This window comes from Pelobates fuscus, chromosome 1 (genome assembly GCF_036172605.1).
Source record: "Pelobates fuscus isolate aPelFus1 chromosome 1, aPelFus1.pri, whole genome shotgun sequence".
NCBI lineage: Eukaryota > Metazoa > Chordata > Amphibia > Anura > Pelobatidae > Pelobates > Pelobates fuscus.
In genome coordinates, this window is record NC_086317.1 from 328,317,600 (window position 1) to 328,340,079 (window position 22,480).

The 22,480-nt window shown below is 37.4% G+C and overlaps 1 protein-coding gene across 1 annotated transcript; it reads right to left on the reverse strand.

The window, feature by feature from the left end:
- Positions 1-434: 434 nt before the first annotated feature.
- TNFSF13B (TNF superfamily member 13b) lies at positions 435-17,319 on the reverse strand. The gene is made up of 6 exons (XM_063444669.1): positions 16,829-17,319; positions 11,371-11,464; positions 9,197-9,253; positions 7,149-7,261; positions 4,782-4,932; positions 435-914 (listed from the first exon to the last, which is right to left on the reverse strand). The coding sequence occupies exons 1-6, from the start codon at positions 17,117-17,119 to the stop codon at positions 802-804; spliced, it is 819 nt and encodes a 272-aa protein (XP_063300739.1). The 5' UTR covers positions 17,120-17,319; the 3' UTR covers positions 435-801.
- Between the last annotated feature and the right edge of the window lie 5,161 nt (positions 17,320-22,480).

Below are 22,480 nucleotides of genomic sequence, written 5' to 3' on the forward strand. Positions count from 1 at the left end.
TTGTAGGTGTCCCTACAGTCAATGTAAACACTGCCTTTTCTCTGAAATGCAGTGTTTGCATGAAAATGCCTGCAGGCAATGATTATACTCACCAGAACAACTACATTAAACTGTATTTGTTCTGGTGACTATAGTGTCCTTTAACCCCTTAAGGACACATGACATGTGTGACATGTCATGATTCCCTTTTAATCCAGAAGTTTGGTCCTTAAGGGGTTAATATGTCAAGGTAGTTGGACTGAAACATGCAAATGCACGTCTCCTTAAAATAAATTGGCTTTATGGTTTACTTTGAAGCCATACGAGTGTGAGGACGTCCAGTGTCAGTTAGGCAACTTTTTTATGCTGTACTTTTCAAAATAAACCTACGTTTGTGAAAACTGAAGTTTTTGTTTTTTTCCGGCTAACATAAACTTAAACCTTGTTTATTGGCTCGTGTTAGCCTTTGAGTTTAACATGCTTGCTTTAAGGCTATCGAATAAGGGGAATAAAAAGCATACTGCCACAGTTAAATAGCAAAACAACAGAGTGTTTTACTGCCTGATTAAAAAATTAATCTGACAAAGAAACAACATAACCACAACACATATTATCTAACAATGTATATCATAATTAGGCTTAAATTATTTATATTGTTACCAGATTTCTCAAAATACATTTTCAATAATTATTACTATGCTAGCTTATTCCTATTTTAATTGTACTTCACTTGACCAGAAATATATCAAATGCATTTTGCTACACAATAATTTGGGGAAATGAAAAAGACAAACAATGAGATTTATGTGAGATACTTGAATATCACAAAAGCCGGATTGCTCCAAAAAAGGTCCCATCTCCACTTAATGAGATATTTGCTTTCCTCCGTGGTATAATGAGTTGGAGTTCATCACCTTCTTCCAATTTTGCGATTCCTGTAACCCAGAAACATGACATTGATAGTTAAACTCCAAATTACTTGAGCATGAACCATGATAAAGCTTTAATAAAATCTGTTATAAACACATTCACAGAAGCTGGCTCATTTAGTCTTGTTGAAGCACATGCATATTTCCATTGCCATGGGAATTGACTTTTGAAATACCATTTTTCACAAAATATTTTTTTACCAAAATGTATACATTAGAGAATAAAGGTAAATGACTAGTATCACAGTGAACATCTGATGCACTAATTTCATTTTAGCTATTAACACAATGCAGTTTATTTATTAACAATATTTTTTCCAGATTGAGACAACATAGGCAATTTTTTTTTATTTTAGCTAGTTATAGCTTGGATCATAATTGTGTTTGGACAATCTGTAATTTCAAAATAATATGCTGTTTGTCTGTATTTTGGGTTGATTTACATACTGTTCAGATCAAAAATCTAAGAAGTCTAAATTCCATAAAATGTTAAATCTTACTGTGACCCTAGTAAATGCGTTATGGTGTAACCAATTGTCCTCAGAAGTTCCATAATTAAAGGACAATTGATGCCCCGGAACGATGTTTTATGATTATAATCATGCTGTCAAGTTTTGAATAGAAATACATTTGTTTTTAAATAAAGTATACGTAAAAAATGTAAAAACAAACTCACCCCTACCTTTAGTATGAGAGGATAGTTCAGCCATATACTTACACCTTGGGTCAGATGGAATTTGAAAAAATAAAACTGTTAATCTTGATTGTGTTATGTGCTTATTTGCAGGGAGTAAAGCAGTGAAGACTATAGAGACTGGCATTTTTTAAATACTGTCTGACCAAAGGTGGATGTATATAGCTCAAGAATCTTGTCATATAATAAATGTAAGGATGAGTTTTTCTAATTTTGTTTTTACATATATACGTTACGTATTTAAAACCAAAATCTATTTCCTTTCTAAACTTGAGGAAATGACTATTATATTAAAAATAGATTGGAGTTGACAGTTGTCCTTTAATCCTTAAATACAATTTTAATAAACGACACAGTATGCTTTGTTTTGGGATAATGTACAGTTTATATACAGAATTAACTGTGATTTACCAGCGTTTCATACATATATTACATGATGCTAACCCCTCTGTCAGCTTTGGCCAGATTTATTGACTATATACTGAGTGAATAGCTGGATCTAGCATAAAAATTGAGTGCTGCACACAGTCTTTAAAATGATTGTGGTTGAATGTAGTTAGATGACATCACCAGTAGATTCCCTCAAGGAACGGGAGACCTACTGGGTCTCAAAAGACTCCTATCAAGACTCCCTGCTTAGTGCAGATCACTGTGTTCTGATCTGATATTAAGGGCAAAAAATAACATCATTCCTATTTGTCATAATCAGAGAGGGAGAGCTGTTTGCACTGTGTAACTAGGGGAAATCCCTCAGCTGACATCAGGCATAACGTTGGTGAAGGGTTGAGGTTAGGATTAATTTAGGGTTAGGATTGGGTATGGGTGGTGTAGGTTTAGGATAGGTGATTGGTTAGAGTTTGGCTTAGTGATGTTAGAAATAATGTAAGATTAGGATTGATGCAGTGTAAGGTTTGGTGTAAAGTTTAGGATTGTGTTAGAATGGTGTAAGGTTAAGTTTAGTATAGAGCATTGATAGGCAATCTTCTGCACGCTAGATGTTGCGGACTACATCTCCCCTGATGCCTTGCTAGCATTATGGCTGAAACAGCATTATTGGAAATGTAGTCCACTACATCTGGACTGTTGACCCTTGAGCTAGGTTGAAGGTTGGATTAGGGTTAATGTAGGGTTAGTGTTGGTGTACAGTTGGTGTTTGGTTATGGTTTGGAATATGGTTGTTGCGGGGTTGGAAATGGTATAGGTCTAGGGTTATGTTAGGGTTGAATAGTGTTAGAATTAGGGTTGTGCAGGGTTAAGGTTATTACCACCAGGGTTTAGGCTATAAGTACCAAAACAACTTTAGCCAACAGTTTTGGTGTATAGATCGCAGCAGTCACATTGCTTAATTATGCCATTTAGGAGTTAAATCACTTTTTTTATACAGCTGTAGTCATACCTTCCTGTATGTGACTTATTCTTAATATTATTACTGCCATTTACATAGTGCCAACATATTCCATAGCGCTTTACAATATTATAAGAGGGGGGAATTTATCTACAAATAGGACAATTACAATAAATCTTAGAGGAACGATAGGTTGAAGAAGACCCTGCTCAAACAAGCTTACAGTCTATAGGAGGTGGGGTATAAAACACATAAGGACAGGAAATAGCAATCAAATAAGGTGGGAGTGAATCAGAGCTGGAGGAAAGAGTAGAGTGCTGCCCTTTAGGGGAGAGCAAGAGACAAGTACATGTGATCTATACACCCAAACTGCTTTTTTAAGTTAAACTTGTTTTGATGCCTATAGCATCCAACTAAGTTTGTTGTAAAGTTGGAGTGGAGGACACTAAATTGGCAGTGGAATTTATGAAATTCCTACCAAACGTGTACATGGAAGATATTGCTGTACTCAGGGTTTGTGAAATATGTGTGAGAACACAAAAACATAACATACTACAAGATGATTTAACAGATTATTAAATTGATGCATTACAAATGTCAAAATGCCAAGTGATAAATCCTGTTTGGTGTCTACTATTCCAAACGATATACTTCTTGTGTAATGCACTTTTGGTTTCATTTACTGCTACTAAAGTTACAGGCCATGCATATAAAAGTTTGAAAAGTTCAAGCATTGAAGCATTCCCGTGCCACATACAGATGAACATCCTAGACATCTAAATTGTGACAAATAAAATGTAGTTATTCTAAGATGATGTTCTATAGCTCCTCTAACTTTGTACAAATTATAATAAGAAAATCATAACAAAACTGTGATTTTTTACTTTTTCTATATTTTAATGATAATAAATACTTATATAGATATTTGTTCATGTATGGTATAACAAGGCAACACAAGGATACTTTTTTTGTGCATAGCAAAACTTGGAACTGTGTCGTTAAAGGACCACTCTAGGCACCCAGACCACTTCGGCTTAATGAAGTGGTCTGGGTGCCAGGTCCAGCTAGGGTTAACCCATTTTTTTATAAACATAGCAGAGAAACTGCTATGTTTATAAATGGGTTAAGCCTTCCCCCAAATCCTCTAGTTGCTGTCTCATTCGACAGCCGCTAGAGGCGCTTGCCTGATTCTCACTGTGAAAATCACAGTGAGAGCACGAAAGTGTCCATAGGAAAGCATTGTAAATGCTTTCCTATGCGACCGGCTGAATGCGCGTGCAGCTCTTGCCGTGCGTGCGCATTCAGCCGACGGAGCGGAACGAAAGAGGATCGGAGGCAGAGAGCTCCCCGCCCAGCGCTGGAAAAAGGTAAGTTTTACCCCTTTTCCCCTTTCCAGAGCCGGGCGGGAGGGGGACCTTGAGAGTGGGGGCACCCTCAGTGCACTATAGTGCCAGGAAAACGAGTATGTTTTCCTGGCACTATAGTGGTCCTTTAAAGAGCTAATATCTACTTAAATAGATTAGCTTGTTTTGGTATGATGGTTGTTTGTATTTTATCTAATTTTGGCATCCAAGAATGTTTGTTAATTTTTGTCTTACACATTACTGTTTTTTGGGCACCATAACAACTTCAACTAAATGAACTTGTTATGGTGCCAGGAGGCCCCCGGAGTCATTCTTACCTCAAGGGGTTAAAATGTTCTCAAATTGTTTAACCCTTTCAGGTAAGAGTGCGTCTGGGGTCTTCCTGGCACCATAACAATTTAATTTGAATGAAGTGGTTATGGTGCCTGGGGTGTTCCTTTAAGAATGTGAGGAAATTGTTATATTCTTACCAGCAGTAAAACATGAATTATTTGGCAAGGACTCTGGCATATTTTGGATACACCTAAACAATGTAATCAAATTGGGATCATTCCCAACTCTGTTAGCCTTTTTCCTTTGGATTAGATGACCCATGGCAAACAATTTATCAATATACCAAACCTGGAAAACAGAAACATTTTTAGAAAATTGATATTTAAAAACAAATATATCATATTTAGTAAATCTAAGTGTGGTATTTGCAATCACTCTAACTTCGCCTTCCAGATGATGGTCAAATTGAATAAAAACAAAACACTCTGGGTTCTGGATATTTGCTCAGTGTCACAAATTATGTAAATGGAAATATGTTAACAGAATATGTACCAGGAATGTTTAATCAGAAAACAATGGTAAGTTGACAACTATGGTGTAAAATGTAGGTTACACTAAAAGCCATGTTGGACAAATTTATAAAGGGATTACACTTGTAATTTTTGCAATTTAGCTGTTTAAAGAATCTTAAAATATGACACAATTTTCATCACCCAACTTTTTTTTGCATAATATCTGCTTGGCATAAGCTGGAGTAACTTTTGAACTTAACTTCTCTAACAAGTGACCATTCTTGGTCTTGGTTACCAAAGCACTATCCAAATGTTCTAGACCAGGCATGCCCAATAGATGTTGTAGAACTATAATTCCCATGATGTTTTTCATGCCTTTATGATGACAAAGCATCATGGAAGCTGTAGATTTAAAACATCTGGGGATTTACCTGTTGGACACCCCTGTTCTAGACAATGCAGACTATGTGCAAATTAAATTAGAATAATTGTTCACTAAACAAATCCATGATTTACCATGGGAAACAATGCAATGGTTTGCAAAAGCAAATGTTGCCATAGAACATACAATTATGTTATTGATAATAAATATTTGCAAAAAAGTAATGATGGCTCAGGCACTCAAGTTCAATCCAGTGGGCAGATATATTGCCAATTGCAGTCGTGTGCTGCCAACTGACCCTTTTGACCTCACTAACACTTCGAAGCTGCAACGTTCATATGCGGTCAAATGGGTGGTTGTTGTTCGTATGAACGAACACGTGGTGGCTATCTTTAGCCGCGAACGCGTACAACAGTGTTTGGTCGTCAAGTGTATGGAGCTATAATTGGGAACTCGACGGCATGAACACCGCTGGGACTTCCACCTCCAGTTAAGTTCGGTTATATTCGTCTAAGAAGAGCGGTGTTCGGTGGGAACACACTCCCGAACAAGGGACACAGTCTAAGTGTACAAACGAACTAGTTGCATTCCTACTTTTATTATACTTTGTATTTCCGAATAGGACCAACCGTACAGCCTAATTTCATGGAACTCTTTTGGGCAGGAGTCTCGTGTGCGGTCGGTTAAATTATGACTTCCATGGAAATATCGAACCCCTGAACCGATCTGGGTGATTTTTGGATATGTTGGTCACCCAGATCAGGGGTATCAGGGAATGTGACTATTGTGGGGTTTCCATGTGTTTTGGAGGCACTTTCAGGATACTGTTAAAATGTATGTTTTCTGTGCCTGGAGATAAAAGAGTTTAGTACAGTTCCTAACTCAATTATCTCTCAGGCACAGGGGAGGGGTTACCCTGTTTTGTGTGAGTGTCCTGGACCTGAGAGTCAATATAATTAAAGTGTGTACCTTGTCATAGTCCCCTCTCAAGTCCAGTGGGGAATGCCCCTGGAATATGTTATGGAAAACCCTTTGCATGGGGACCTGAATACAAGGACAGTTGTGGCTGCCATTAAACGAGTTCCTCTTCACCCTCAACATAGAGTCTGTGTGGAGGGGACAGCTGTATTCACTCTGGGGATTGCTATACTCTGATACGCCCTTGGATTACATCACGGTGTTGCCTGTTTTACTCTCTGGATTAGGAGAGGTCTACCCACTGGAAGCTGGATCCTGGTCTTGTGTCCAGGGTGGGTGGAGGACAGCGAGTTCCCAACCAGGCTGTAACACTGGCTTTGGGGTTTTTACAGTGGTTATGGTGTCTGGTTGAGTGCTCGGAATACTCGGTGAGCCCTTGGAAGCATCGATTGGCAGAGTCACCCAGTCGGGGTGCCAGGCGGTCCGCCACAAAAGCATTTCTTCATGCAGGTTTTTTCATTGCCGCTAGAATCAAGAATCTATATAGCCATGGAGTTAGTTTATGTGTGTCACATTATGTAACCATAATGTTACTTTGAATGTGTCTACCCTATGCAATAACAATTAAAGTTAGCTACTTTGAATTCACTATAAACTATGTAGTTAAAAACGATTACTTACATTGACTTTTGCAAGACCATTTACATACACCATTTTCCATGCAAAATATATCTAGGGAACATATTTCTTACCTGCCCATATATGAAAAAGAAACCAGCTTCCTTGATTAATATTACATTTTTCTTCTTTTCCAAGGATGTGCCTTGTTTAAAACTAAGAAGCCATGGTATGATACTTAAATCATCTAGAATAAAAGAGAGAAGAACATTGACTTGTCACCAAAAAAGCTAATTTTGTGAAAATAATGTTTTAACTCTATGAAGAAGATTTTAAAGGGACACTCTGTTGCGCAAACAAACAAAAAAATCACAATTTAGTAGATATCCCCATATGAAAACATGCATGCAATTTATTAAGCTTTTTTTTTTTTCATTGGGGTATATCTAACAACAGCTCACAAAAACTGCAGGTCTCTTATATAAAGACGTTCTGTAGCTGTTCAATCACAGACCCCCAAAGCAACTCAATGAGAAGTCTTTGCAAAGCACTTGTCTGTCTCTTGCGTATAGCTCCCAGGAAGTAACAGGCTGAAGGCTGAAGGCTGAAGTGCAAGCTGAAGTGTTTCAGGGGTCTAGTGTGCTCCTTTAAATATCAATTTGCTGATTTCACATCATACTCTTTTAGCTTGAAGTTCAAATTCTGCCTAGGCCCCATAGTTAGGAAACAGATTGTTCATCAAATGCTAATGCCAGTCACTGACAAGAGGATGTAGTGTATGCACCTACATCACAAGCCCACCTTCATAAACTATATACATTGTATAACTCATTCTGCGGCTTTGTGCCACAATGTGATTACATGACCCATCATTGTGTCGTATTAAAAGAACTAAACAAGAAAAACTCACAGGCACTCCAAATGTGAAGCCGCAGGCAGATTTATTGCAACGAAATGCACAGCAACGTTTCGACCTGACTAAAGGTCTTTGTCAAGCTTTATCATGGTGGGATTGCTGGTCCTGCTCCAGAGCACCCGTGGCTGTTGGGAGTGAGTGCGGTTCCTGCCATCTACCTTGCTGTACTAAAAGAACTAAACTAGCTATTGTTGGAATCCAGACGCACCCCTAATCTTTCCAGCCTTGTGTTTAAGAGCTTTTCTGGGAAGCTCCCACCCTACTTCCTGAGTAGAATGTTCTCCTCATTCCCACCTCCTATAACCTCCAATCCAGGACCAACACTTTATTTAATAGAACACAATACAAAAATAAAGTGGCTTGATCCCTAATTTTCCTATAGAGCTCTGCAATTAGGGAATTACCTCATGGACACAATTAAATCTTCCTCCAGTCTAAAAGAGATCTCTTTCAACATATCTCAATATAGAATGCACATGTAATGATTATATTTCATACCTGTTCTGTGTTAAATTTATATATGTTTTGTGCATTAATATTATTTACTATTTTTAATATTATATTGTACCCTATTGTGACAATGCAGTGTTTGGACACAGGGCATACTTGAAACAGAGATACATCTCACTGTATCCTTACTGGTAAAATATTTTATAAATAAATAAATAAAATAACAAAAGACAAAATTGTCTCATTAAGCAATGCTGTGGACAACTGTTCTGTTTTTTTTTCAGTTAGTTAATTATTTAGTTATTTTTAATATGTTATGTACAATTGAAAGGGACACTCTAAAAACCACAACTACTATGCTTTCACTGGAAGATATTAGAGGCTCAGTTCTAGAAATGAGTAACATGAAAACAGTAATTTCAAAACTGAGTAGAAATACTAACTTGTAAAATGTAAGCATTAACTGAGCTCTTCCTTCTTTTTATGACAAACAATATGGTGACACTTGGCAATTGATGTGAAGTACTGCAAGCCTAAGCCAAATAAACAAGTAAAATCTGAACATAACATAATGTGTGGTTTGCCAAGGAGTATAAAAAATGTTGTAGAAAGACAAGTATCAGTTTTATAATATATGGTATGCACAAATGTAAAAGAGGGAAAAATTATGTATCTTTAAGAATGCTGCACAAAGCAAAATCATACCCATGTAGAAATGTTGTTGCTAATGAAGAAATTTATTAAAATAGTCTAATATATTTAGTGCAGAAAAGATTATCGCATAACCTTCTTGAAAACCATATTGTGTTAAATTACCTTCATCCTCAATTATACTTTTTCTATCAGCGATGAGTTGCAGGAAGGATTGAAATGCTATAAATACAAACATATATATTGATTTATTAAACGTTTTTATTCATAAATCATTTCAGATATTTGTTTTAAATTTAATTGCATATTAAATTGTTCTAAAATATTTTTGTGTCAATTAACAACCTATACATTGATCTTTATCAAAATAGATATATCCATACTCTAAACAAGTTTCTTAATACCGAGATTTGTTAAATGCTTTGTAGGTTAAAGTTCAACCAACTATATTTCTATACGGATACAATTACTATAAGGGTCCGCTATCAACATACTGACCTCACTGTAAATATTACTTAAAAGTGATTAATTTTTTAGTAAAAGGAGCAGATATGTCTCAGCTATACAATATTTAGTACACAATTTCTTCTTTCTAATGCAGTTGTCTCTTGGAGAACATTATGGTATCACAAAACTGTAATATTTAAGAGACTACTACATGCTTCCCGAAACTCAAGATTTTCTTGTTTTGAATCCATCAAGAAAACAGTAGATGTCCTATTGTCAGTCTCTCTGTGTAAGTTGCTTCCATTAACTCATTCCCTTGGCATTTTTTACTCTGTCCTCTCTATAGCTGATGGATCTAGTATAAATGACTAAATATGGCTGCTTTCACCTTACACTAAGTGCCTGTTCATCTCATTATTAAGGTAGATACTAATCAAATGATCACCTTTTGTCTGCTAGAAATCGACATCTTCATGTACAGATCATCCTCTTGGAGTCCATAAGGCATGCTCCCAGACTCATCTTTACATCTCTAACAGTTGGCATTTTAATGATCATTGACTGTGTTCAGCTGGAATATTCTCACTAATTAGCATGTACAGCCCATGATGTCCAGTATAACCAAGAAAACTTACCTGCGCTCTGGCCTAAATCCCCATGTGCACTTAAACAAAATGGAGGCTCTTTAGTTTTATTCCAATGGCCATTTGAATATATAAGCTCACCAGCCACGTCAAGGCAAGCCTCAATAGGTGAGTTCCTACACTAGCCATTAGATATGCTGATATCAGCCAAGAATCTCCAGTGAGACAGGAAGGGGTATTTTATAAACCCTTTAACATTTAACCCTTTATAGGGCTTCTAAACATTCAATAAACTTTGCTGATATCAGACAAAGTGAGACAGAAAGGGGTGTTTTATAAACCCTTTAACATTTAACCCTTTATAGGGCTTCTAAACATTCAATAAACTTTGCTGATATCAGACAAAGTTTTAACGTCTCTAATGAGACATGAAGGGGTGCTTTATAAACCCCTACATACTTTACCCTGAATAGGGCTATAACACATACAAATCACCTTGCTGGTATCAGCTAAAAGGCAAAATTCTCTAATGAGTCAGGAAGGGGTGCTGCCCCTACATACTTATAAAGTCTTAATAAGACAAACGTGGGGAGGCTGGCAACATGATGTCCAGTATGCCCAGCCAATAACCTATGTGTGTCCTCTAGTTGCATTCTCACTCACAATTCTCACATTCAATACTGTTTTGCTCCATTTTTGTGGAACGTCCTTCAACTGAAAGAATATTAGTCTTGTCTTAGGTCTTAAAAGCCTAGTGTCACATTTTTAAAGTAGAATGTCATTTAACCAACTCTATAGATATATATTAATAACAAAGTATTTAATCAGGAAAGGTACATTCAGATTACCCTGGTTTTCAAGTATGTCTTGGGGATGTTACCTTAGCCCAACATCCGGGGGTTGTTACTATTACCCAATTTAATGGTAATATATACATATTTGAAGTGGCTATTATGGCCTTGATTTTATATTTTTGGATAAGCTTTGAAAAAAAAATGTTTTTTTTGTAAACTTTTAAAAAATTATATATATAAATATTTTATCATATTGAAAAAAAATATTTAAAAAAAGTATCCAAAAATTTTAATCATTTGAAAATCTTAAACTGACGGCTATGTTAGTTAGTTGTACTTCAGCACTAGGGTGTGGTGTTCTATATTTAACTGCCTGGTCATTAGAAAGTTTCCCTAAACAACATGTTCTAGCCCCATATGTGTGCTATGAATTGATTTTCCACATTTACTAATCACATAATAATCATTGACTGATATAAATATATATTTTGTATGCTGATGCTACGTAGCTTACCTCCTGTCGAGCCTTCAGAAGTAGATCGTTGTGATCTTTGTTTTATAGATAATTTCTCAGTTTCTCTTTTGTGGGTTGCTGATGATTTATATTTCTAGGAATAGCAACTTTTAAATGTCAGAACATATATTTACTCTGCAAGAAAGCTACAGTGTTGTTGTAGAATAAAAATATAGCACTAGAAGTTTGGAAATAACATTTTGCGGTCAACAAAAATACATTTAAAAAGTGTGTCAATGTATTTAAGTCTTAGTAAAATAATAGGGGTCCAGGCACTCCTTGGTTCAAGACAGGCACTTTATTGAGAACCACAACAGCAACGTTTCGACCCCAAAAGGTCTTTGTCAAGCTTGTGGCCAGTGAAGTTATCACTAGACGGTAATGTAAATACTGCATTTTCTCTGAAAAGATAGTGTTTACTGCAAAAAGCCTGAAGGGAATGATTCTACTCACTAGAACAAATGCAATAAGCTTTAGTTGTTCTGGTGACTATAGTGTCCCTTTAAGTTATTTTTTAAAAAGGTTATCTTGAATTTGACATTCTTATATCTTTATGTTTATACTGTTATGCTTTGCACTATTTTCAGTAAACCTTACTGCACTATAGAAGTTCTGCTTTCCTTTTGTACTATTTAGGTTTTATTCACTAAAATGCATTAATAGTAGCCTCTTAATCGCATAGTTTAAAAGGCAGATCCTGGTCGAGTAAATTGCCAATGTAAGCTTTTTTCAGGATCCAGGCAATGCACACTTTCTATCGGAAGTGGCAATGTGCTCTCCACTTTAGCTTGAAGTTGTGAGATGAGTTTGGATTGTTTTTGAAGTTCGGCATGAAGACGAGTAGAAGAATCTTCCAGGTCACTATGTCTGTTTTCGACACCGTAAAGCCTAGTAGAGTTAGTCATCACCTTACTGACAAGATCCCCAATAGTGTGGTGTAAAACATCAAAAATTGCCTATAGCTTAGGCAAACAAAGGGCAGCTATGTCCCCTGCAAGAGGAGATGTATTGTGATTTAAAGGAACTGGTGTAAAGAGAGTTTCAGAAGTGGCAGGGCTCAGTGGAGCCAATGAGGCCTCATATTGAGGAGTTTCCACTGATTTTGCAAGGGAATTGGAATGTTTGTTATGGGTCTTGGTAGGGGATTTTTTTGGACTGGACAAACTTCTCCATTGCAGGGGAAGTAGTGGAAAACAAGCATAGGCAATCCCCTGATAAACATAAATTACTGATGTAGATTCAATAGCTATCAAGCCATGGGACCACTAGTACCTGGGTAATGAGATAAGTGTGAAGGTTCTCTTAGTATGGGAGGATAGCTGTTGAAGTAGTACCAAGAAAGAGGACTTTCAATGTAGCTACAAGTGGCTTCAGGCTAGGTTGAAATCTGTAACTTGAAAATAAAATAAAAATATTTACAGTTCTTGAACTTAAGAAACACTGTTGTCACCAAGGAGCAGTTGCAATATTACTAGCAAGGCCATGAGACAGCATAAGATTCAAATAAGGATCCCAGGGAAATACTATATGGTAGATGGGCAACTGGCCAAAGAGTAAAGTTTAGAGGTACCTCAAGGTGTTTACAGTGGTTAGAAAAGAAGGAAACAAAAATGAACTGAGAAACATATAAATGAAAGTATATACAAAAAAAAAATCTCTATTTGTAGGACTGTGGGCCCAGGGAGGATTGCAAATGTTTGAAATTCTCTCAGAGAGGGAGCTGGGCAAGATGGCAGATATAGTGTCACAGTGGATTTGAAAGCCACGTGGTGGTAATGTGCAGATACAATTTAGGATTCCAGGCCTACCTTCAGTCAGTGGTGCTGCTGCTGCCAGCTGTAGCTGGTGATGATCAATTGGGTGCCTGGGAGTGCACCTGTGGGGAGATGCAGAGTGTGGCTGAATGGCCAAAATAGCAGGAACCCAAATGGTGGCATCTGAGTCTGGAAACTCCGGGGGGGGGGGGGACCTCTGGCATTGAATGCATACTTGTGCCTAGTTATGACTGGGCAGAGGAAAGGAATCTGTGTCAGCAGATCAGTTAAGTGCTGTTGAGAGGGGCACAGGTGGACGATTTAAGACCAAGATTGCACAGCTTGGCTCAGAGCAATGCTAATTGTGTATGTTCACGTTGACCCCTCCCCCAGAAATAGCAGTTCCATGTTTAAAGAATAAATCTTAAAATGCAAAACCAAGTACATTGTGATTTTTTCTGAACAATATACTCTGGAAACCAATTTTAATACTCAATATACTGTTGTTATAAGAGCACTCTATTGTTAGAAGTGCAAACATGTATTTCTAACACTAGACTTTTCTTCTGCATTCCACTGCTGCGGCCCTGGCTGAGAGCATCATTATGAATGATATTGGTCTATCCAATGTGTCTCCAAAGAGAAACACTCTAGTCCTACTGTGTATGTGCAGCAATGGCTGCACTGCACCAATCAGTATCTCCTCACATAACTGCGGTATCCAATGGCACTCAGTGTTCATATAGAGAGTGACAATCTCAAATGTTGGTTCTGCAAAGACAGCCACAAGAGGTGTCTTTAGGGACAAATGCCAGTATTTACAAATGATAGACTGCAGGGACAGTCTCTTTGCACCAAACACACTACAAAAAAATGTATAGTGTTTTTGGATACAAATACAAAAGAACAGGTCCTGCGCTCACTCCCATCACTCCTGGGTGGCAGCAACGACCACAGTACACATCAGCCCAAATACATACAGTAAAAACCAAAGAAAAAGTTACCTGTGCTCTCTCCTAAATCCCTATGTATATTTAAACATATGATCTCCATTTCTTTAAATATACATAGGGATTTAGGAGAGAGCGAAAGTAAATTTTTCTTTGATTTCATAGTGTTTTTGGAGCATAGAGTGTTTTTTTTTTTTGCCCTTATCTAATTTAAAAATTTACATTTTCACTGTTGACACTTTTTTTTTAATTTAAACTTATTTGAAAGTTTGTTAAACAAATGTATATATTGAATTTTGGTGCAAAAGTTTAATTCCGTATAATAGTTTACCAGGGTATTTAAAGGAGCACTCCAAACCTAGACTACTTAAAGGGACACTGTAGGCACCCAGACCACTTCAGCCCATTGAAGTGTTCTGGGTGACAACTATTAGGTGTTAACAATGCATCCATGTCCCCTTGTCATATTTTACAGAAGCACTGAATTAAAGAGAAATATGCACTTTAATAATTCCTTGGTAACATCTGGCTGCCAACAATAGAGCCAATAGGGTTTCTTTCCTTACTTGCTTTGAACACTTGTTCAGTCAGGGCCTCTTACACTGGTTTCAGTGTTTCTTGAGGACTGGAACAACGTGTATGTGCCCTGTGTTCCACTGCTTCACTAGTGATAATTTCCCAAGGGCAGAGCCGAGCTCAACAAGAAGATGGTCTCTCCACTGGAGGTGACAAACTATTTTTTTTAGGACACAGTGGAGAGACCTACATCTAAAATTAAGAAGGTTATACTCTAGAATTAGAAATAAATGTATGTTGTTCCTTTAAAAGATGAAGATATATAAGGAAATAACTAAGTGGAATATTAACAATGGTTAGCTGCCAACTTTCTTCTCTGTGGTTACTCAATCAGTATCAGTAAGTGAATTAGTAAGCAATGTCTGGAAGTTTAGTATCACTTTCTGTGTTTCTAGTGTTAATTTGCATGCAGTTCCCAGCTTAGTAGACACTGTCCTTATTCAAGCTCACCTCACAAGCTTTTATTTGTGTATTCTGACATATCATGGCACATATATTGCACCTCTACATTGCACCTTACCTTCAGTTACTCCATCAGAACTTTAGTCCCACCATATCAGTGAGACCAACTACGTTATATTGCCCTACCTATTCAGACAAACTATTGTACCTTTTAACTATTGGCGCAGCCCTTTTCCTGTATTTCTTTGTGTTACATTACACATATACGAATAGGGGCACTGACGGAATTACCACGGTCGCAGGGGTCGCAGCCGTTACTTTCTCCCAGAAAACAGAGTGCCGTGCAGGAGGAGAGGAGGGAGTCAGAGTGGGAGCTCTGACTCTCATCAGCATGAGGCAGACACTGGACCCCAGGTAAGTCACTAAACATTTTTTAACAGTTTGTGTGTGTGTTATAGAGAATGTCTGTATCAATATATCTGTATGTGTGTATGTGTGTGTGTGTGTCTGTGTGTCTATGTGTGTGTGTGTCTGTATGTATGTAATTATGTGCGTGTGTTTACATGTTTGTGTGTGTGTGTATGTGTGTGTGTTTGTTTGTATGTCTCTGTGTGTTTGTGTGTATGTGTGTCTGTGTGTTTGTATGTATGTATGTGTGTGTGTGTGTGTGTGTGTGTATGTGTGTCTGTGTGTATCTGTGTATCTACATGTATGTGTGTCTGTGTGTGTGTCTGCATGTGTATCTGTTTGTCTGCATGTGTGGGGGGCGGGAACGTATGGGGTGGGGGTAGATCTATGGGGGGCGGGGACATATGGGGTGGGGGTAGACGTATGGGGGGAACCCAGGGACATTTTTGCACCGGGACCCCATGGCTTCTAGTTATGCCTCTGCATAGGGGTTTATTCATTTAACAACAAATTTTTTTATTGAAAACTAAGAGTGAAATTGTAACTATGGCAGCATTAAGGAATTAAAATAAAACCCACAAAACAGCTATTTTAGCCTAAAAGTTGCTGTTCGGTGTTCAATTTGTTACAATTTTGAGTTTAATGTTAGTGAATAAACCTCATAGTGTTGAGCTGTAGACAATAAAAGTGGATAGTCACTGTTACAAATACGATTCCACAGTGGATAGTTTCTTAAAGTGCAGCATTATAGAGTATGAAAGTAAAGGAACAGATTGTGCAAGCAAACATGTTAGTCACTGAAGTTTTTACAGCCATGGCACATGTATCCCACCTGAAACAACCTCCATAGCAGTATGCCATGATGTTGGAAAAGGAATCTTCAAATAAGTACATTGCTTTATCTACACATTTGCTGACAATTTCACTGGCACAATGTACAAATTAATTCTACCTACCTGAAGAAAACATCATTCACACTATTGGTGGAAGCCAGGTTTGCTTTAATTTTGTACCATAGAAATTAAATGCCATGGAAAAAAACATGACATAACTATTTAAATATAGCATATAGATCATATTGTTTTCACGGTTAATGGAAATGTAAATACAATTTAAAATCTTTTTTTTTTTTTTCACGATATTCAATAATTATGCCCATACATACTAAGAGCTCTGAAAGAAACAATAAGTGGAAAAGAAGACAATAGGGGTTGTATATAGAATAATTATGTGATGACATTCTAAAAATGGAGCAATCGGCAGGAACATTCCATTGTTTCCATGGTGAGCACTCCACTTTTAGAATGTTGCCCCAGATATACTGCTCGTATATAACCTCACGTTACTATGCCAACAATGCAAACTTACCTGTTGAGTTTCCTGCATGGTAGCATGAAAGTCCAGACTATCTTCTTGGGTTTTAATAACACGATTTCTGTATGACCTCAACTCTGCCTGCAGATTAGCAAATTCTGTTTTCAGTCCAATTACAGTATATATTGAAACAGCTGTAAGACCAGACAACAGAAGGACAATAAACAAAAGAATACCATAGAACGAAACTCCCTTTTGATAATAGTAATGATGACTTCTTTTCTGCTTTATGGTGTGTGGGGAATAATTTCTATATTTTATCTTTGAATCCATTGGTCCATCCATGTCATTGCTATATCCAAAGATTTCATTTTTTAATCCCTCTGAAATCCGTATGAAAAATATATGTATGTTATCCGTTTCCTGACGATATCCATACTCTTGACTTAGGCAATTCTTTAATTCTCTCAATATGCCCAAACTGTATTGTATATATATTGAGATATATTATGGCAGATTAATCACAGCTCACAGATGAGATGGTCTGCAATCCATCCAGCATTTTCATTAAACTGGGCTATTTCCTGTAACCAGCTGCTCTTAAACGTTAAAGCTTTACATCACTGTCGTGCTGTGGTAATTAACAGGATCTCTAGCTGTTGTTTCACTAGTCTTCAATTCATCTTTAGTTACTTCTTCTTTTCAGAAAGGAAGTAACATCTGACATAAAATAAAACAGAGCCATGCTATCTAATGTTTTGTTTAGTCTTAGTTACATCCGATTATTGTCAGAATAACTGGCTTTTTTTGCAGATGATATTTTCTCTTGTATTCTATCTTTCAATAAAATGTAATGAAAATGCAAATGCATTTCTTTTACTATGAAAAGTAAGCATAGTGCATAATAATAATAAAATATTGTGTGTGTTATTGTCATGCTTCTCATATATCCTTGGCAGTTTTCAGCTCTTTCCTTTGCATTTTGTGCTGAAGTCACTTCAGAAGAAGTATTCAAATTATGAAAGTACCCAGATTTAAAAAGTCATGGTACTTGGAGTCTGCATATTCAATGCAACCTCCAGCAGCTTTATTGACTTTTCTAGAATGAGAGTTCCAGGCTGCCTAATGTTAATTCTGTGCATATTTGATGCGTGTCATCAAGACACATAGCACACTTGCCACAGACGACATTCCATGACGGCACAGCCCCCATCCCCATGCTGCCCAAGTCCTCATCTCAACCACTCCTTCCGAGTGGGGAGGGGGGAGTTACATCACTGGGAAAGGTTCACGCCAACAAAAAAAAGGGAAAAACACCCACCTAGTTAAATGAATGTGTTTTATCCAAGGATGGAAAAAGGACCACAACTCCATGATCCTTCGAATTCAGGTACAAACAACCGGAAATTTACAGCACACCTTGTTAAATGTTAAGATCCTTTAATTGGCACCCAAAACGTAGTAAGTGGAGAAGGATCTTGGCTTGAAGGTAATTTTTTCTTTATTTCTTATTTCTTATCTCTTTCAAGGGAGGGTGTTTTATTATTTTCTCTATTGGTTCTTTCTAAATTTTCATAAAGACAGTTATTAGAGTAATATTTCTTTTAGATAGAGTATCATATTTATATATATATTTCTATATGTTTATCTCACAATGTAAATAAGTCTACTAAAAATATACATCAAGGAATTTAAATAAGACAAAGAAATATAGCTATTTATATAGGGCAGGTATGACCAAAGGTAGATGCCTAGTTATTGCTGCTGGTACGGTGAATTGGATTAATTGGCTAACTAAATGTAGCCCCTTAAGGAACAATAACAGTATATGATGTCATAACAATCAGTTTTTTTATAATCTAAGTCTAAAATGGAATGCCAGCCACACTTAATAAAAAAAAACAAAAAAACAGTAGGATAGAATGGAGCTGCCAACACTGAATACCCACAACACTGTATACTAGCATAAGGTATTTTAGGATCCAAATGAAATTATGCAACATGTATGGAGTTATAACCAAAGTATAACTGATGGAGTTATAACCAAAGTATGCATAATGTTTAATATTAAACAGCATATGCTAAATATATTTTATATACCGGTATATAAAATGATTAGTCACACCAGCATCATTATAGTGCCTTCAGTTCTAATCTTGTACACTGAGAATACTTGGGAATGTATATGTATGCTTGTGTTCTCACTGTACAAAACTGGAGCTGAAGGCACTGTAATGAAGTTGATGCTGGTGTGACTAGTCATTATTCTCAGTATATATAGATACATGTGCATGCATGACTGTTTATAAATCTAACTCCCTCTTTCCAGTACTGTACCACATGATGTTTAATTGTGCAATAAAAAAATAAAAGACAAATTTTAAAAATATATTTATATATTATTGCATAATGTTACTGGAACCTGTGTGGTGCAATGTCTCAGCTTGTCCAGCTGCTTTTTGTGGCTTTTGTCATTAATTCTATTGTCATCTTGCTACCCTCTTAATGGAAAGAGAGACATTGTCTTCCCACCAATTAGCAGGGATATTTTCTAGAATGTGGTGCAAAATGAGTACAGTATACAATGTAGCAGGCTTCCACATAAAATATTCTATGATGATGGCATGTCAATAAGGGGAAACTGACTTGGTATTAGTGAAGGCAGTTGTTGAAGACAAGGGTGTGTGTACATGTATGTGCTTGTTTGTGTCTGTCAGTGTGTATGGTGCAAAAAAATAAAAATAAATAATAATAATTTTATATCAAATAAATGGCTGTTGTCATTCTGCTATAAAATGCATGTGTGGGTGGGCGGGGGTTGAGCTGCATGGCGGCTGGACGTGTATTGTGTGAGCTCCCAGCCTGATCTCATTATTCTGCTACTATACTGACTCCCAGCACGCTAATCCGACTCATATATCCGCTACTTACCTGCCTCTGGAGCCAGCGGAGAAGCCCTGACTTATGTTTGCAGAGTGCCCTCTTCACGTCCCGAGGAGACTATGGTGTGGCCTGATGAAGTTGTGGGACAGGTGAGGAGGACGATCTCCCGTTCTGCACGCAGCTGTGCCCTCACGAAGATACCATGCAACCTCGTTTCCCCCCCTTTTTGACCGTGGGGGTTATCCTGGTCTCCAGTGGCTTATGGCACACATCAGTGATTATCACTATCGTTTACTTACTCTCTGACTATGGCTCGATCATCGCATGGTGTACCTAAGATGGATGCTAAGCTGGAACTTAATCACTGCCACACAGGCTTAGCAGGCCAGATATGGAGGGAAGCATTTGAAGCAAGATTTTATGTGATCTGCCAGGTGTTCTGGCATCGCTTAAGCAGTTGATCTTGCAACCCTACTTTCCGTGCAGGTAAGGAGATCCCAACTGTCAGTGCAACTCCACATTCCTTTTCCAGGCTGAGGATCCATTTGGAGTTGCATCCAGCCCACCATCCACACACCCAAAGGGGCTCTTAGAATCCAGAACACCCATGGGCTCATGATCCAGACACACAGAATGGGTTGATCCATGGAAATGGGGCTTTGCCCTTCATAAAGGCCTGAGCTTAAGGTTGGGGGGAATGGAGCCAATATAGAGCAAGTTTCACATGGCCGCAGGGAGTCCACAATCCCTCATGGAACTTGGGGGGATGAGAGAGGACAGACAGCCCGACCTGCTGATGGGCATTCTGAAGTGGCCTAATTGTGACATTGACTGAAATTTTTGTTTTAGGCGGCAGCATCTGATACAAGTTCACCCTGATCATAGCAGACATTATCTAATCTTCCATTGCTACAATGTGATTTGGTTTCTTCTCTTTTAATGTCACATCATATACTGCGGTTATGTATTTGTCTACCCAGTTGCAGTGGTCATTTTGGCAGTCATCCCTAGTAATAATTCTGCAACCAGTGCTTCAGTTTAGTACTCTACTACTGTATTCCCTTAGTTATCCACCTATAGCACTGCGTTTTTTCACAGCTTTGTTTTCTTTAATTTAAAAAGAGCCATTAACACGCTGTTTGTGACATTACTTGTATCCTTGTGTTGTTAGATATGTCACTTTAATTTTAGAAATACTAGCTCAGATCTAGAATTATAATCTAATGCTTTTGTACTTACTGCATATCGATTATATTTCTATCACTACTCTACAACTGTGTATTCCTAAACTTTAGAATTTGTACATATATATAGGATCTGTAATTGGAGGTGAAAGTATGTTGAAGAATTACTGTCATTTTAAAGTGGTTTTACAGAGCTCTGGTTTAACCACAATAAGCTTTTGCTTCCTACTGTATTTGCATAATGGTTAAGACAGGCTACACCCGTTTTCTAACATGTTCCCTAAATCTAAAGCTGTGCAAATGTTCTAGGTTGGACAAACTGCCCTTACTTGTCCCATACATGGATAGTCATAATTATTAAAATATCACACTTTAACTGTAACACGCTTTTCTTTTTTTCTCTCTTGGAAGCCATGTGTGATTTTTATGAAATGCAGAAGTAGGATGCTTAATAAATATTCTTCTGTTAGAAAAAAGGAAGACATGAAACACAATTACATTGTGAATTAAATAGCATCATTAAGCTATGTTGGAAAACACCGATTTTAATAACCTCTTTTATCAGAATAATTGTGTACTGTACACGTGACGATTTCCTTCTGCACTGACAAGTAATGTCAAAGACAATGGTCACTCTGAGTACCATAACTACCTGTGTCATCCAAGTTGGCCTGTCCAAGGTGCAATGTGGCATCCCCTCTCTTGTACTTAATGATATCCCAAGTTTTGACTGTATGTTGGATAACTGTGGCTATATAATGCATTAGAAACTGGGTTACTTCTAGCACCAAAGTGCTCCTAAAAAAATCCACATTGCCCTTCCCTTCTTCTCGAGTGCCTGCCTTCACCTGTAAGAAATAATAATTTATACATTAGGACTCCATTCAATCCCCCTGTTTCAAGCACAGAGACTGTGAATGCCATCCATCCTTCATCCATTCATAAAGAAATCAGTATGGTACTAATCTTCAGGGATGCATTCAGCCTGCCAGGGAGGGTGAAAGAGACAAGATAGGATTTCAGCACATATGAGTGCTTAAGAGTGTTGATGATTTTTACACATGCAAACACATGCACACACACATACATACACTCACCTGAAAATGCATATATTATAGGGGTCAATTTATACAAAATATAAAATCCAGCGCACTCGCTCATTCACTAAACAGTGATATAATATATGCATGTTCAGGTGAGTGCAGCCCTAGCCATCTTTGGTTTCACTTATTTATATATTTGGGAGTCCAGGCCAACTCCTTGGTTTAGCACCCCTCCATGTCACAGGTGCCTCATTCAAGAGCCCTATATAGCCTTGACCTGCAGAGAGTCCCAGGACGAATAATTACGTGGATTAATCTCATAAGGGCAGGCATTAGGTTGCTAGAGTAGGATCTTCTAAGAATGGGGTACATTGACGTTGTGGCAGGCCTATGCAATGTCTGATCATATACTGTAACTAAACCCCCATCGTTTTTTGCCTAGGTGAGTTGTTTTTAAATAAAAATACTACAATCTGTGAGACTTGAAATCGCTGTTAAGTGAATGAGCGAGTGTGCTGGATTGTGTATTTTGTATGATATATATATATATATATATATATATATATACAAAAAATAAGGAAGGTGCACTCACAGGT